General features: G+C 36.9%; 1 protein-coding gene across 1 annotated transcript in view; it reads right to left on the bottom strand.

The window, feature by feature from the left end:
- Positions 1–16,295, bottom strand: part of VPS50 (VPS50 subunit of EARP/GARPII complex) — a 137,769-nt gene that overhangs the window by 104,210 nt on the left and 17,264 nt on the right. Inside the window, 7 exon segments of the mRNA XM_047752045.1 lie at positions 6,485–6,567; positions 8,026–8,061; positions 8,145–8,262; positions 9,286–9,356; positions 10,426–10,479; positions 12,608–12,679; positions 13,785–13,907. Coding sequence (XP_047608001.1) covers positions 6,485–6,567; positions 8,026–8,061; positions 8,145–8,262; positions 9,286–9,356; positions 10,426–10,479; positions 12,608–12,679; positions 13,785–13,907 — 557 coding nt within the window.

Genomic DNA, 16,295 nt, shown 5'->3' with positions numbered 1-16,295 from the left:
TGTCAGAATATCAAGGTATCAATAACTCAGCCCAAACAGACCAGGCAAAAAGGACTCTGGATCTACATATGGGTCTAGCTAAGCAGGAAATAACTCAACACTGCTCCCAGCAAGGTTCCTGGGTTCCCAGTGCCTGAGTCAAGAGAAAAGGAAGCAGGCACAGCTTGCCAGGAAGGAGTCAAGGACAACAAGGAAAGAACAGTCCCTAGTACAGCTGTATTTGTACCTAAAAGCTGTGCTCATTCTTCTAGGATTTTAAAGAAGTTCCACAGCCTACGATTTTTCATTCAACTGCCAAGACCATCTTCTGGGAATAAAAAAAGGATATTTAAAGATTATGAGAAATTAAATACATCTGTCTATGTTAGAGTACAGTATTCAACAAACCATTTGAGATGGTACACAAACTTTGCAGCTCATAACTCAGCATGCTCTTAGGTTCACTCAAGCAGTTTCTTTCAAATGAAATTTTTTAAAAATAATAATAAAGAAGTTTTGACTTTAAAAATAAATTTCAAGTGAAAAAGAAATTAAATGCTTTATTCCGAAGTACTTAAATAAAAAAAAATGTCTAGATACTCATGTTGCAACAGAACAAAGGATGGGGAAAAAATGTAATTGTAATGTATACATGTAAGGATAACTTGATCCCCTTGCTGTACAGTGGGAAAATAAAAATAAATAAATAAATAAATAAAATAAAGTACTTTAACATAAACACACTCTGATTCTTATTTCCAGTAAATCCTAACTCTATGACTCTGTCAATCAACTCAAGAAATGTCAAATAATGTAAAAACGTTCCCTGTCAGTTATAAAAGTGAAAACTGGTATTAAAGATCCTGAAACACAGCACATCTCAAAGAAAATACAAGGTACTGAAGAGGTACCAATCTTCCTTGATTTTTCAATCAACTGGGTACACCAAATTACTTGGTACTTCATGTATTCAGCTATATAGTCACATAACCTGAAACTCACTAAGCTATACAGTCACTGTCTCTTTATGCAGAAGCCAATTTGTGAATTATCTTTTTTTCTTTCAGAATCAAGTCAGTTTCAGGTATTCCATGTAATCTACTCCTAAGACCACAGAGTCTGCCCTCTACCAGACACTTTATTTCCAACAAAGGAGAAATATGAGTAGGAAAGAAAAGAGAAACATATCATCTACCAAAGAAAAATTTTAAAGGTAAATGAGCAGATACATCATACATATGAATTGGGTGCAACATAAAAATGCACAGAATCCAGAAATGCTCTGAATCATGGAGTGATTCTCTTAAAGGACATTTCTAAAAGAATATATTTCATGATTCTCTAGCCAGCAGCACGAATAAAAATATTTTTAAATGTTAATGAAAATGAGAAAATAAATTTAGCTGGAAACAAATTACTCTCCTTATGATTACCAGAGTGTCGAATGATTTTTCACTCTGATTCACTCAGGTCCGAGCAAAGATTAAGCCTTGCCTTTGGCTAAATTCCACGGCTCCAGATAAATTAAAAGAATTTTTAAAATGTTGTTCTGTTATGTTTGAACAAACTCAAGCACAGGTTCAATACTGATTGTATTTAGAAGACCAGAGAAAAAAGAACAAAACAAAAAGTAAATCTACAGAATTAAAAAGATGCATCTAATTGAAGACAAAACTAAAAGAAAATTAAAAGTCCTTTCATTTTTGTGGAGTCAACCCGCCCGACATGTCAGCTAGCTCTATCACTCTATCACACTACCTACAAGAAGTGAACAAACTTCTCATGCTCTCCACTCGGAGCCAATGGGTGAAGCAAGAGGAGAGGGGAAAAGGGGACTGAGGCAGGGTGAGTGGTGGCTGATGAAGGAAATCACTATACATGAGGGAGAAGAACTGCTGGTGGAAGGTCTGTCCTTAACCAAGCAATTCCAACAAATAGCACTGCTGTCTGAGCCACCCTGACGTTATCCACAAATCCTTAAGTTAAAAATACCCCCTTAGAAGCTCCTGTCATGGCATAGTGCAAACGATAATCTGAATAGAATCCATGAGGGAGGACACAGGTTCAATTCCTGGTCTCGCTCAGTGGGTTAAGGATCCGGTACTGCTGTGAGCTGTGGTGTAGATCATAAGACATGGCACAGATCCCAAGTTGCTATAGGTGTGGAGTAGGCTGGCCCCTCCGATTCAGCTGGACCCCTAGCCTAGGAACCTCCACATGCAATGGATACAGCCCTAAAAAACAAAAACAAAAAAAAAACCCAAAAAGCAAAAACACAGAAACACAAAAAACACAATTCCCCAAGAAACCTAAGATAAAATCCCATTACAATCAATTCCTTGGGATATTTTATTTTATTCTTTTATTTTTTCCTTTTAGAGCCACACCTACAGCATTATGGAAGTTCCCAGGCTAGTGGAATTGGAGCTGCAGCTGCCGGCCTATGCCACAGTCACAGTCATACCAGATCTGAGCATATCTGTGACCTATGCCATAGCTCGTGGCAATACAGGATCCTCAGTCCACCGAGGGAGGACAGGATGGAAACCATATCCTTATGGATACTAGGTCCGGTTCTTAACTCACCACTGAGGCAAAATGGGAACTCCCCTTGGGATATTTTAATGTACCTGTGCATGTATTTTCACCTGTTTTCAGAAATAAGACACATTTTTCTTATTATTGCATGCATGACTCATGCATGTAAACACAGCATGCCTCATATACTGTATTATCGAAAATAAAACAATGATCAATTTAAATCATCTTTACAGATCTTTTCAATCTCAAAACTTTTCACGAGATCAGATAACTAGTCACCTCCATATATCACTATATACACAAAAATGAAAAAGCCACTTCATGCATTTCAAGTTACTGAAAAAGCCCAAATAAGAATTTCTTTCAAAAACACTTTTTATAGGAGTTCCTGTCATGGCACAGTGGAAACAAATCTGACTAGGAACCATAAGGTTGAGGGTTAGATCCCTGGCCTTGCTCAGTGGATTAAGGATCTGGCATTGCTATGAGCTGTGGTGTAGGTTGCAGACACAGCTGAGATCCTGAGTTGCTGTGGCTGTGGCAGAGGCCATCGGCTACACCTCCAATTCGATCACTAGCCTGGGAACCTCCATATGCTGCAGGTGCGTCCCTCAAAAGCAAAAACAAACAAACACTTTTTGTTGTTGTTGTTGTTGTTGTTGCTATTTCTTGGGCCGCTCCCGCGGCATATGGAGTTTCCCAGGCTAGGGGTTGAATCAGAGCTGTAGCCACCGGCCTACGCCAGAGCCACAGCAACGCGGGATCCGAGCCGTGTCTGCGACCTACACCACAGCTCACGGCAACGCCGGATCGTTAACCCACTGAGCAAAGGCAGGGACCAAACCCCAAACCTCATGGTTCCTAGTCGGATTCGTTAACCACTGCGCCACGACGGGAACTCCCACAAACACTTTTTATAGTTAATTCCTGTCAAGTAAATTATTTACTTTAGCAAAGCCAAAAATTTTAATTAATGGAAAAAATAAAGTATCAAAATGTTATCTGCACCCCTCAATTTCCTGCCACTAAATTTCCACACTCATTCTTTCCTATTATAACAGAATGTTGCCCTTTCAAAGTCAATCTTGGCTATATCCCTACAGACCCACATTATTACATTATCCCTCTCTCTCTCTCTCTTTTTTTTTTTTTGCTTTTTAGGGCCACACTTACAGCATATAGAGAGTCCCAGGCTGGGGGTCACTTGTGGCATATGGAGGTTCCCAGGCCGCTGGTCTACAACACAGCCACAGCAACATGGGATCTGAGCTGCGTCTCTGACCTACACCACAGCTAATGGCAACGCCGGATCCATGGCCCACTGAGCAAGGGCAGGGATTGAACCCGCATCCTCATGGAGAGTAGTCGGATTCGTTTCCTCTGTACCACAACAGGAACTACTCTCTATCTTATTTTTAACCTCTTATTCTTCCCCATCAATTCTCAAGCATTCAGGTTTCTCCCTCTCTATTCCACATCTCTCCTATTTATAAAATATCCCCACCCTATATTTATACTTCAACCAAATCTATCTCCAAGGTCAACTCTGATTTCTTTGTTGCTATAAATACAATAGATATTTTCAGTCCTCATTTTGCTTGGCATCTCTGCCACAAAGACTTCATCACAATAACCATAATCTCAGATCCACAAACCCTCATACCTTGGTTTAGGCTAACCCTTCTTACACTTCCTTCAGATCCTCCTCAGTCTTGACCCTCCAAGGAGCGTTAGATCCCAATTCAATCCATCTTTTTTTTCTTTTCTCTCTCTTCCTTTTTTTTTTTTTTTTTTTTGCTTTTGAGGGCCACACCTGAAGCATATGGACCCCAGGCTAGAGGGTCCAATCAGAACTGCAGCTGCTGGCCTACACCACAGCCACAGCAATGCAGGATCTGAGTTGTGTCTGCAACCTACACCACAGCTCATGGCAACACCAGATCCTTAACCCACTGAGCTAGGCCAGGTCTTGAACCTGCATTCTCATGGATACTAGCTGGGTTTGTAATCTGCTGAGCCACAGCGGGAACTCCCAATCCAAGTCGATCTTGATAGACTATGCACTCCAGAAAACAATGGATTATACTGATTACATTATATACAGTTCATCACTATACAGCCAAGTTCAAAGCAAACTGCTTGGCGTATAATAAACACTCAGTAAATACATAACTTCCTGAATTATTTTCAGCCAATCATAAATAAGCTTTCTCACTCTAACAGATTTATCACCACAAAATCAACTAAATGGGCACTAGGTTTCTTTAGGACCCAGAAGGCCTTACTACAGATTTTCAAATATCAACATATTAGAGCTAATTCTCTATTCACCCAACCTAATAAGTAGAAATGACATAATCAAGCAGTTTATCACTGTCAAAATGGATAAAATCAACATATCACTGGTACTACTCAACTATGTGTTTCCAATCTTTGTGTGTTGCTTCACTATGAATAATCGTAAAGAAAAAAATACCATGAAAATAGCATCTTTAGGGGAAAAATACCTACTTATTCTACACCCAGTAGAGACCCATTATGTGAAAGTATATTAAAAAAAAAAAAACGGGAGTTTCCGTCGTGGCGCAGTGGTTAACAAATCCAACTAGGAACCATGAGGTTGCGGGTTCGGTCCCTGCCCTTGCTCAGTGGGTTTCCAGCGTTGCCGTGAGCTGTGGTGTAGGTCGCAGATGCGGCTCGGATCCCACGTTGCTGTGGCTCTGGCGTAGGCCAGTGGCTACAGCTCCGATTCGACCCCTAGCCTGGGAAACTCCATATGCTGAGGGTGCGGCCCAAGAAATGGCAAAAAGACAAAAAGACAAAAAAAAAAAAGGTATTAATATGTGGCTCTATCATAATCCTTTAGTTTTTCAGCTACAAACAACTAAACATCTACCACATCAGTGTATCCCACTCACTGACAGCCAGGATTTCCATACAAGAGATACTAAGGGGCTACATTCTAGAATAAGTATGAATTTAAATTTGCTTGGTGAGCTCACTGTTTTACTTTGGTTGCTTGCTTATTTTTGACGGTTTAAGAGAAATGATGAAAATTACACTTGAGGATTAGAGCCTCCCCAAGGCACTGTCACCACTAATTCAAAACCCTCATTTTAAGCAGACCAAAATCCACTAATAAAGTCAGAACTAAGAGCAAAGAATGCAACAGCTATCTTCACATTGTACATTTAATAAACATAAGATATAATACATTAAATGCATAATCACTTAAATATTACAAAAATGTCTATGACATAAAGTGAAATCACATTTAAATTTTCCAAAAGAATTATCATGATGAGCCAAAGAGTTTGAACCATCTGGATCTGAAAAACAAACTGCAACAGCACTCTCAATATTATAAGCTAAGCAAGTTAAGGAGGAAGAATTCCCAAGAGTTGCACTGGAGACATGAACAGAAGAATTTATTCTCTACTACATTTTAAAAATAAAATCACTAAGTTTGGAAAAAAATATGAAAAAAAAATTTTAATGAGGTGACAAGATGCAGGATTAGAAAGTATCTGTACTTAACACCTTAAGAACTGTTATTTATAATTTTATTGCACTGCCCATTTACAAATAAGAAGGCTAAACTAGAACATAACACTTCATTTTCTTTCTTTTTTTTTCTTTTTTATGGCTGCACCTGCAGCATGTGGAAGTTCCCGTGCCATGGTCAAATCAGAACTGTGGCTATGGTTTATGCCACAGCCAAGGCAACATCAGATTTGAGCTCCATCTGCAGCTTATGCCACAGACTGCGGCAATGCTGGATCCTTAAGCCACTGAGCCAGGCCAGGGATCGAACCCACATTCTCACAGAGATAAGGGTGGGTCCCTAACCTACTGAGCCACAACAGGAACTCCCATATTAATTTTAACATTTATTAACATTGTATGTTACACAACTCCAATTTAAAAACTGACAACAGAAGCAGCTTTAAAAATTTTTCATTACCTTATACAACTGTAATGTTTAAAAGTGCTAGCAGCTTTCTGACATTCCAGGCACAGCTGAATAGCCCCTGGATAATCTTCCTCCTAAAGATAATAACAACAGAAAAGTCATTAGATTGGAAACACTTTTCTTAAAGCCCCTGAAAAAGACAAATCTTTGTTCATACTCTATCCAAAAGTTATAGCACCAGAAAATTTTAATTCCTCTCAAATGAGGATTATTATACCAACAACAGATAAATAATATAACAAAGCAATTAGCTCCAGGTCTAAAATGTATGCACAGAAAAAATAATCTATTCCCTTAAACACATGGTAATAGCCCTCTGAGAGCATGACAGGTTGATAAAGCCTATAGAGAAGTATAAGCTGCCTCAGAGAGAAGGAGTTAACTGTTAACATATCTTCTTTCAGTAATGTTGTTCCAAAATAGTACACATTCTACTTATAACCAACATTCAATAGTTCTACCATCAAGAAATTCATAAATATTCTTAAACAAATAAATGTGGAAAAAAGTAAAATATTCATTAATAGCCTCACAATACTTTTATCACCTAAAAGGTAATTTAATACCAAATGAATTTTTCATAAGGATTTCTCAAACTCCTCATTTAGTGGTAACAGTTTAGAAGTAATGCAGTGATTACACAGAAAACCATTAAAAACGTTTCTTAAATGCATATCTAAATTCAAAAAAAAGGCAATTCAAAACACAGAATATATTGGAATGACAAAGTACCCATAGGTGCTCAAGAATAATAGGGAAACACACATAACACATTAGGCTTTGGTAAACCTTACAATGAAAGGATAGAGAGAGTGCTAGGAAAGCATCAAAGAGAAAAGAGATAGTTCACTCAGAATATCAATTAATATATGAGACACCAGACGTAACTAATGTATGACATATTTGTCAAATCACTACTTTAACATTAAATGTAAAAAAGAATTTCATTGCTCTATGGGCACAGATATAAGCAAATGATACTAAAGTTTTAACATTCCCCACAAACTAACACTTCCCCAATAAATTTTAAGTATATTATGTGAATAGAAAAATGCTCTAGGAGTTCCCATCTTGGCGCAGCGGAAACGAATCCAACTAGGAACCAGGAGGTTGTGGGTTCGATCCTCGGCCTCACTCAGTGGGTTAAGGATCTGGCGTTGCCATGAGCTGTAGTGTAGGTTGCATACGCGGGTCAGATCTGGCGTTTCTATGGCTGTTGTAGACCGGGAGCTACAGCTCCGATTCAACCCCACCCTGGGAACTTCCATATGCCAAGGGTGAGGCACTAAAGAGACAAAAAGGCAAAAAATTTAAAATAAATAAATAGATACATACATACATAAAATAGTGTATGGCAGAACAAAGAAAATGAAAAAAGAAAAATGCCCTAGAGCAAGTTTCTTTACATGTCTGAAAATTCTCTTTATACCATACACCAAAATTTGAGAAAAATGCACATCTGAATTTTCACAATAAAAATTCTCTATTTAATATTATTAGAATCACCAAATTTCCAAACTTTGTTAACCTACCTCCAGCATTTCACTTAGGCGGACATCTGTTCTTTGCTGAAAAAACAAAAATCAAAAGGTAAAATCTGTTTTCAATCATAAAATTAAGTTTTAATTTTTAAAAAGTAACCTGTATATACCAATGTTTTTATAGTTCTCAGAGATTTCAGAAGTCCAATCAGCAACTGACGTTTCCTTTGATTTGCAAGAAGGCCTAAACTAGCTTGGGTAAAACCTTCCTTTGCAATATTCAAGTGTCTGCAAAAGTGAACAACAAATAGTTAAGTTTTTCTAGTATAATAAAAATGCTATCCACAGAAAACAATTAGGCAATTAATGAAACAGTATCCAAGAGTGCTCTGAAAATTGGGGACTGTGAGCACTATTTGACACATTTATTCAAAAACTCAAATTAAACCAGCATTACTTGAATCATGGCAGTGGACTGGTGCCAATCCTCAAATCACAAGGAGAGTCCAGAAATTAAAAATAAGCATTTAAAACATGAAGAGTAAAAGGTGACAAAATATGCTTGATAAACCTAATAATAAAAAGATTTTTTAAACATGTAGAGTAAAAGTTGACATAATAATTTTACACTTGATGAATCTGATAATGAAAAATGAGACTATTTTATATGTGTTTGGATGGTTTTTTTAAAAATTCACTTTCCTAGTAATTTGTTTTTACTGCATTTACAAAAATCGTAGTCTGTAATAAACTGGAAGTTAAAAAGAAAAAAAAAAGACTGGTCCTTCACTGCAGTTTGAGAAGGTTTGTACTGATTTAAGCAACACAAAAAACAGTAATATTTTTAAGCCATAACCAGATTTACAGACATTTCCCACATACTTTTTTTTTTGTCTTTTTGCCTTTTCTAGGACTGCTCCTGTGGCATATGGAGGTGCCCAGGCTAGGGGTCTAATCGGAGCTGTAGCCGCCGGCCTATGTCAGAGCCACAGCAACTCGGGATCCAAGACGTGTCTGTGACCTATAGCACAGCTCATAGCAATGCCAGATCCTTAACCCACTGAGCAAGGCCAGGGATCAAACCCACAACCTCACAGTTCCTAGTAGGATTTGTTTACCACTGAGCCACGACAGGAACTCCCCACATACCTTTTTAGTGCAGTTTTTATATCATAATATACGTTTGGTTAATGAATGATATTCTAGAAACCACAATCATAATAAAAAAAATCAATTATCCATGACAGTTTGACAGTTTCTCTTAAATGTTATTCAGCTTTCGAGAGAACAAAACATTATCGAATGCAATACCTCCTCCCATTTGTGCAGATAACGGCAGCTAACTGAAGACCTGTCTGTAATGAGGTAACTCTTTCAAGTTCCTATGGAAAGATGAAGTGTAGGTTACTATGTGAAGTATTTCTTTTTCTCTTCCTTTCTCTCGGGGATGGTACTCTTAACAAAAGTTTTAATGGGTTCAAAGAAAAATCTGTTGCAAAAACAAAGTAGCAACAGAAATACCTGAACTGGAACACTGTTGCTATATTTCTCCCAAAATTATTTTTATTTTTATTGGGGGGGGGGGGTTAGGGCTGCACCCACAGCATATGGAGATTCCCAGGCTAGGCGTAGAATTGGAGCTGTAGCTGTTGGCCTGCACCACAGACACAGCCACACAAGATCCAGGCCATGTCTGTGACCTACACCACAGCTCACGGCAATGCTAGATCCTTAACCCACTGAGCAAGGCCAGGGATCGATCAAACCTGTGTCCTTGTGGATATTAAATTCGTTAACCACTGAGCCACTATGGGAACTCCACAAAATTATTTTAAATGACCACGTTCAATTGATTTTCACAATGGCTTGTGACAAAATATTTAGGTGGTATTGCTTATAAGGAAATTTAGACCCAACCTTTTTAGACAGGTATAAACGAATACTAATAACATATCTGTGTAAATGTTTCTACTCAAAAGAACTTCATGAGATAAGCAAGGATATGACAAATATGATTTGTTTGCTAAGATGCTTTGACAATAAATGTCTCCACTGAATACTGTTAGATATTTCTATGGATTTTCAAGTCTCTGATTTTCTGATGAAAAGGCAGATTTAGCTACATTTCTGATTTTATCGTATTTTAAAGGCAGAATCAGCTGTCATTATTGGTGATCTATGAGTTATAAGGACAGAGAAGCACTTTTCATTGGCTCTCCTAAAATTAGGACAACCAAATAGATAACTTTAGAATCAGATATAAAAGCTGTTTCATTTCTTCAGTTTGGTAAATCTCCCAAGTAAGAAAAAAAAAATACACATACACAACCTGAAAAGAGTTAATAAGCTGCCATAAAACTAGAGAATAAATTAAAATACTTCAAATTCCAATCCTAAGTCACTCAAACATTTTTAATATTTTACTATTAAAAGCAACAAATATTATCCTACCTTTACATAAGCAGGCTGCTTTTCAAGGATTAAATCTGCTACTTTTTTAGAGACCTATAAGAACATGCAATCAAACAAAGGAAATAAAAGAAAAAGCCTCATGCTTCCTATTATGTTTTACATTAAAAATTTTCCAAGAATATCCCATAGGTCTTCCCAATAACTTCTACAGCAGATACTGGCATGCTACAGCCACACACATTTCTCTGGCCATGAAATTAGTAAAAAAAAGTTATAGCACAGAGCACAGTACTTGGAACTCAAGAGAAACTCAATAAATGGTCATTATTACTGTTAACAGCATATCATTATCTGATTTAACTAACGTGCAAAACTGTAACCATCTTTAAGGGCACAAGATTCGCTTTAAAAAAGATAAACTTGTTAAGATAAATAAATGTTTAATCTACTGAATTTATGGAAACACTACCTGGGAAACAGAATATCCTTGTAACCTTTTGACCCTTTGTCCTGCATAAGGAGACTAATAGCAGTTTGGTCCTCTTCTGAAAAATTGAAACGTGTTTAGGGGAGTGCCAGGAAGATATCTCAGGTTTTCTTGGCGAGTTCCATGAATAATGTTAATGTATGCCAGTTAGAATTATAATGGTTTTGAACATGAGTCTCTTGTTCACAATTTTAGGGCCCCACTCAGAGGCACCAGGTCTAGCATGAAGCACGGCACACTGAAGGTACTGAGTGAATATTTGCTCACGAAACACAACAGTCTCCCCTCTCCCAAGCTAAGTGAGAATAAAACATTACAGACACATTCAACTACTGCTTTAATCTTTTGTTTTCTTAATCTATTCTGAATTTGTATAGATTTGTATAGATATGAATGTATAGATGTACACAGACACCCACTTAATTCTAGTAAATTAGGGGTTTTTTAAATCTCATTATTTATCTTCAGTGTGGATTCATTGCCTATTTAAAAAAAAAAAACTGAGTTACAAGGTTTTTGTTCTTTTTCAATAGAAAATGTAGTTAATGCTAGTCTACACTGTGCCAGGCAGTGTACTGAGTGCTTTGCCTATATTATCTCAATTAGTACTTATAACAATCCACTGAAATGGGTTACATGCTTCTTCCTTTTCCAGATGAGTAAGCTTAAATATAGTAGTGATTCACCCACAGTTAGTAAGTTGCAAGGCCAGGATTCAAGCCCAGGTTGATCAAATTCCAAAAGCCACTAATGCTACACAGCCCTCATAGTGGACTTCATTCCAGGAAGACTACCACATAAAGTACCGAGATGGAGGATTACATATTTAAATATGCTGAAACCAGGAGAAGACAAAAGATGCCACAATCCAATGAAATATAACTCTGCAAAAGCATAGCACATTTTTACTACACAAGTCTCTGGTGCTCAACTCCCTTCTCCACATCACTGCCACGATCCCCAGGGAGATCCCAGCACCCACTGAGACCTCTGGGTGTGACACAAAGAAAGAGAAGGCTATCTTCCTTTATTTGGCAGACAAACTATTAAAGATCATATCTTAAAATAGCTAAACTTATCACTATTGCTCTTTCAGTATTAAAAAATTAACAAGACCACTAACTACCATTATTTAATCTTACACAGTACAGACTGAGTTTTATCAAAGAAACCCAGCCTAACATAAAGAAAATGCAAAATCATAGAATTTTGCAGCATTAGAGAAAAATACAGGCTCAACCCATTCCTTCACAAACAAAAGCGATTTAGCAAGGCTATGTGACTTGCCCAATGTCACATAATTAATAGTGACAACAATTTAGGCTTCCTGATTCTTAAACCCATATTATCTTTGGACCTATTTCAACTAGAAGTGGGAGCCTTTATTCTAAGGTAAGAAAACTCTATCCTAAAACTATGATGACATGCAGGACTAGAAATAATCTGAAAGGTACTTAGTAATCTGAAAAAAAAAGTTCAAACTTCTCAGATCATGTTCAGGGTTCCAGAGAAAGAAAACTACAAGTTCTAGAAGCAAATCTATCAAGGTAATGTGAGGGAAGCCGAATAGGCAATAAATTTGAATATGTATAATGTATCATTTGAGCCAAAGTCATGTTAGATAAGATTTATTTAATATGTTAGCATATTAGTTAAACCATAAAACCTGCCACATTACACCTCTCTGTTGTATTACATACAGTTTTGTCAGAAAGAAATATGTTTTTTACTTACTGCAGCCTGCTGTTGCTTCAATTTGTCTCTGTACTCCTCTAATTCTTGCAAATTGAGAACAGGAGGGAGCTTCTAAAAAAAAATTCCATAAATGAAGAGTAAAAAATAAATCGTTTAATTTGGCTTCATTTACCTGCACACCTGACTTATAAACTGCAATCTGTGCATATAAAACAGTGGTCACATCCCCTTCCTCCTATCCTCGCCATCTCCCCACTAGACTCCAAAACAATAGCCTACCTATCTCTCTGCTACCCAACCATCTAGTGCTCGAGTTCCATCCTCCACAAAGCCTTGCTATCTCCACTGCTGCTGCCTCCAACCTCCAAGAAACCCCACTACCACTGGGACCCCGGCCCTGAGCTGGGAAGCAATACTTCCACAACCTAGAACAGGAGAACGTAAGAAGGTCCCTAACCCTATCTCCCCCCTCCACCAATCACCAGTATATCCCTACTTGTCCATGACAGAACTCATGAAATACTATGAATGCTAACTAAGCACTATAGTGTGATAGTGATGGCTGTTGGAGAACATTCTAGATTACACATGCTTCAGGGGATGGTACAGGAACTAACAATAATGCATACCACTGTGTAGACAGGAAACTGCCAAGTTAGAGTTCAAGTCTCTGCCAAATGATGATGAAATTTTCGAATAAACTGGGTACTAACTTATATGTACTACATATAAAGTATATATGCAAACTGCATTTGGTTTCATCTCAGACCCAAATTTTATTATTCTAACTTTTTCTGAGTTCCTGTAAATTTAAAACGCCAATGTTGTAAACATTATGGCATAGGGCTATTTACCACGACCGAACAATTGATAATATACTTTCATGATTAAAAGTCTCAGAGCTTTCCTAAATATATTTAGCCAAAATGAAATAAAATAGAGGCAGCACGCAAACATATTGTATGCCAACAAATGAAAATCAAAAATAGAAACATGTTTCCTGGACCAATATGCTATAGCTGTACTTAATTTTACATTTAAAAAAATAATCTCATCTTTAAACAATTCTGATAGTCCCTTTTATCATAATATGGTCAACACAGACCAGTACTGGTATCAAAAAAATACAATACCCCTAAAAATCATCCTATCTCACTCATAAATTCAATCACTGAACAAAACAGGCTTTACATAGATTTTTAATTATTTTTTTTACCTCCAGTTCATATCTAACAATATCAAATGAGTCCGTAGAAAAATACACTTGTTCAATGCTATTAATTAGTTCTTGTTCAGCTTGAGGGTCACTAGGTTGTTCTCGAAGCTCTCGAAATTCCTCCTTTAAGGAGAGAGAAAAAGAAAAAAAAAATCACACAATTACAGTACTTGTAGCTGTTTAAATTCTGTCTGCATGGAAACAAATAATCATCTGTCTTGACAGTGACAAATCTCCTGGGAAACATTTTAACCAAGGAGACAAACTGAAAGAAAATAGAAAAGTTCATGGAAAATTATGAAACAGCCAAACACTAAAAACTACTCATCTATTGGAGACACAAACTAAGCAGTTTGAAGATTCAGATTTATTTTCAATTCCTTGTGTGCCAACTAGTAGTTGAGAGAATTCAGATCTTTAACAAAAGGAAAAAGCAAATGACCACCTAAAATCTTATCATACGTATTACATATGTCCACATTTTCATCATTTAACAACATCCTAAAATCTGTCTCACCACAGATAACCAGCATACAGTATTTCAGTGACTTTCGAGTCACAATTAGTATTGGAACCCTGAGCAGGAGAAATCCTTCCTTGTGGTGAAAATCTCACTGCTTGGCTAAGAAACACTGGCTCCAGAAAACCATTACAAGACTAGTTCTGTGATTCTACATCCAGAAAAGGTTCACAAGTTTAGCTCTGTAAGCCCAAGGCTTCTTTCAAGGTGTACTGATACTACCATTAATGAACTGATTACAAACCTAAAGCTCTGAGTTTAATAAAATGCTTTCTTTTTAATGATACAGTATGGGGCTTCTATGGCTTTGTACAACAAAAAAAGAGCTTAACAGACAAAACCCTACCCCTAATGTCAGCATCCTTATCCTATGCAAGTACACTGCATAAATGGATAAACCTACAGTTAACTGGAAGTTTCTGTAATTCTGATACCCAGCCTCTGCCACACTAATTAATCAAGACATTACTAGAGACATATAATTTAGCATAAATTAACTTCAAATTTAAGTACACAAAAATAAACTAGTATTTATTTATTTTGAGGGTCAAAATAAGTATTAACAAAAATTCTTAATGAATCATCACTAATTAAACACACCAAAATCATAATGGTTAATTAAAGGACAATATTTTTCCAAATAAAGAAACTGTAAATAATTTCATTGCCAGGCATAGTTTTCATTTAAAAAAAGAAAAAAGCCTAGCTTATATAGCTTTAGACTTTAATTTATATTTTAAATTCATAAAATTATTTCCTTTTAGTAGATTCAAACTAAAAGAAATATCAGAACAATAAATCTGAAACTTGAGAATAGTTAACTGTTTACATTTAAAATTCCAATAAATTGAAAAGGCAAAGTCATATAACTTACATCTGCATAACTCAAAGTACATGAAAAAGAAAATGTCTCTTCTGTAGCAAAACTCAACTTATAAAACACACTAAGAACAACAAAAAGGTCAAAGGTCCAGCAAACAGTGATTTAGCACGCAGTAAGATACTATGAGTGCATGCTAACAGTGGGAGCTGTAATCCAGTGGGAATTTATCCATAACACACTAACCTATGCAGCACCTTGGACAACGGCACTGACAAGGTTTAACAGACTTGGGTTAAACCCACACCATCTGTGGAAGGGTTCCCAACTAGTCAGCCCATCTATAGGCAACCTCCCCACAACCAGTGGAAATCTGAATTGACTGTAAGACATGAAATTGAAAAAGAGATCTGAAATGCCTGGCAATCTCCCTCCCTAAAAGTTCACGGGCATTGGAAACATCAGCTTCAGATGCTGCTAGCTGAGGAAGAAATAAGGCCCAAGTGAGCACATGGCAACATTCGTTCTCTCCCTAGAGATTTTACAGCACCACTCGCAAATAAATGTACTTGGCACACTAAAAAATTGAAGATAACAAAAATTGCTAAGAATGAAAAACTTCAGATATGGGGGAAAAACAGATATTCAAAGAGACTGCAGTGAATGAACACTTTCATCTCATGTGTGTAAATGCCAATGGCATGTAAGTCTATGCTGAGGTTCTTCCTATAGCACCTAACAGATGAACCTAAAGGTAAAGACACTCGGGTTTTAGCTGCAACTCTGCTATTACCCAGCTATTAACTTACTTAGTCACTTCATGCCTTGTTTTTTTTCACCTGTAAAAGACACACACACACACACACACACACACACACACTCTCTCTCTCTCTCTCAAAAAACACATATCCAAAGTTATTAAGAATGTCAAAGGGAAAACAATTTCATTTATAAATATTTCACAAGTGCCCATTTCACAAATGTGATGAATCTGTAAAAAACACTATAATCTGTATATGAATATAAAAGGTCAAATGCCACTCCTGCCTAGATAGCTAAGTAATTATATCACAGAGAATAGACAAACCCATATAATGCCAAAGATTGACACTCTAAGTAACCTGGACTAAGGAGGGGGATAAAATCAAGAAAAGCAAAGAAAAAAAACAAA

This window comes from Phacochoerus africanus, chromosome 11 (assembly GCF_016906955.1).
Source record: "Phacochoerus africanus isolate WHEZ1 chromosome 11, ROS_Pafr_v1, whole genome shotgun sequence".
Lineage (NCBI taxonomy): Eukaryota > Metazoa > Chordata > Mammalia > Artiodactyla > Suidae > Phacochoerus > Phacochoerus africanus.
Note: the sequence above shows the minus strand (reverse complement) of the source record. Positions and strands in the feature narration are given on the sequence as shown.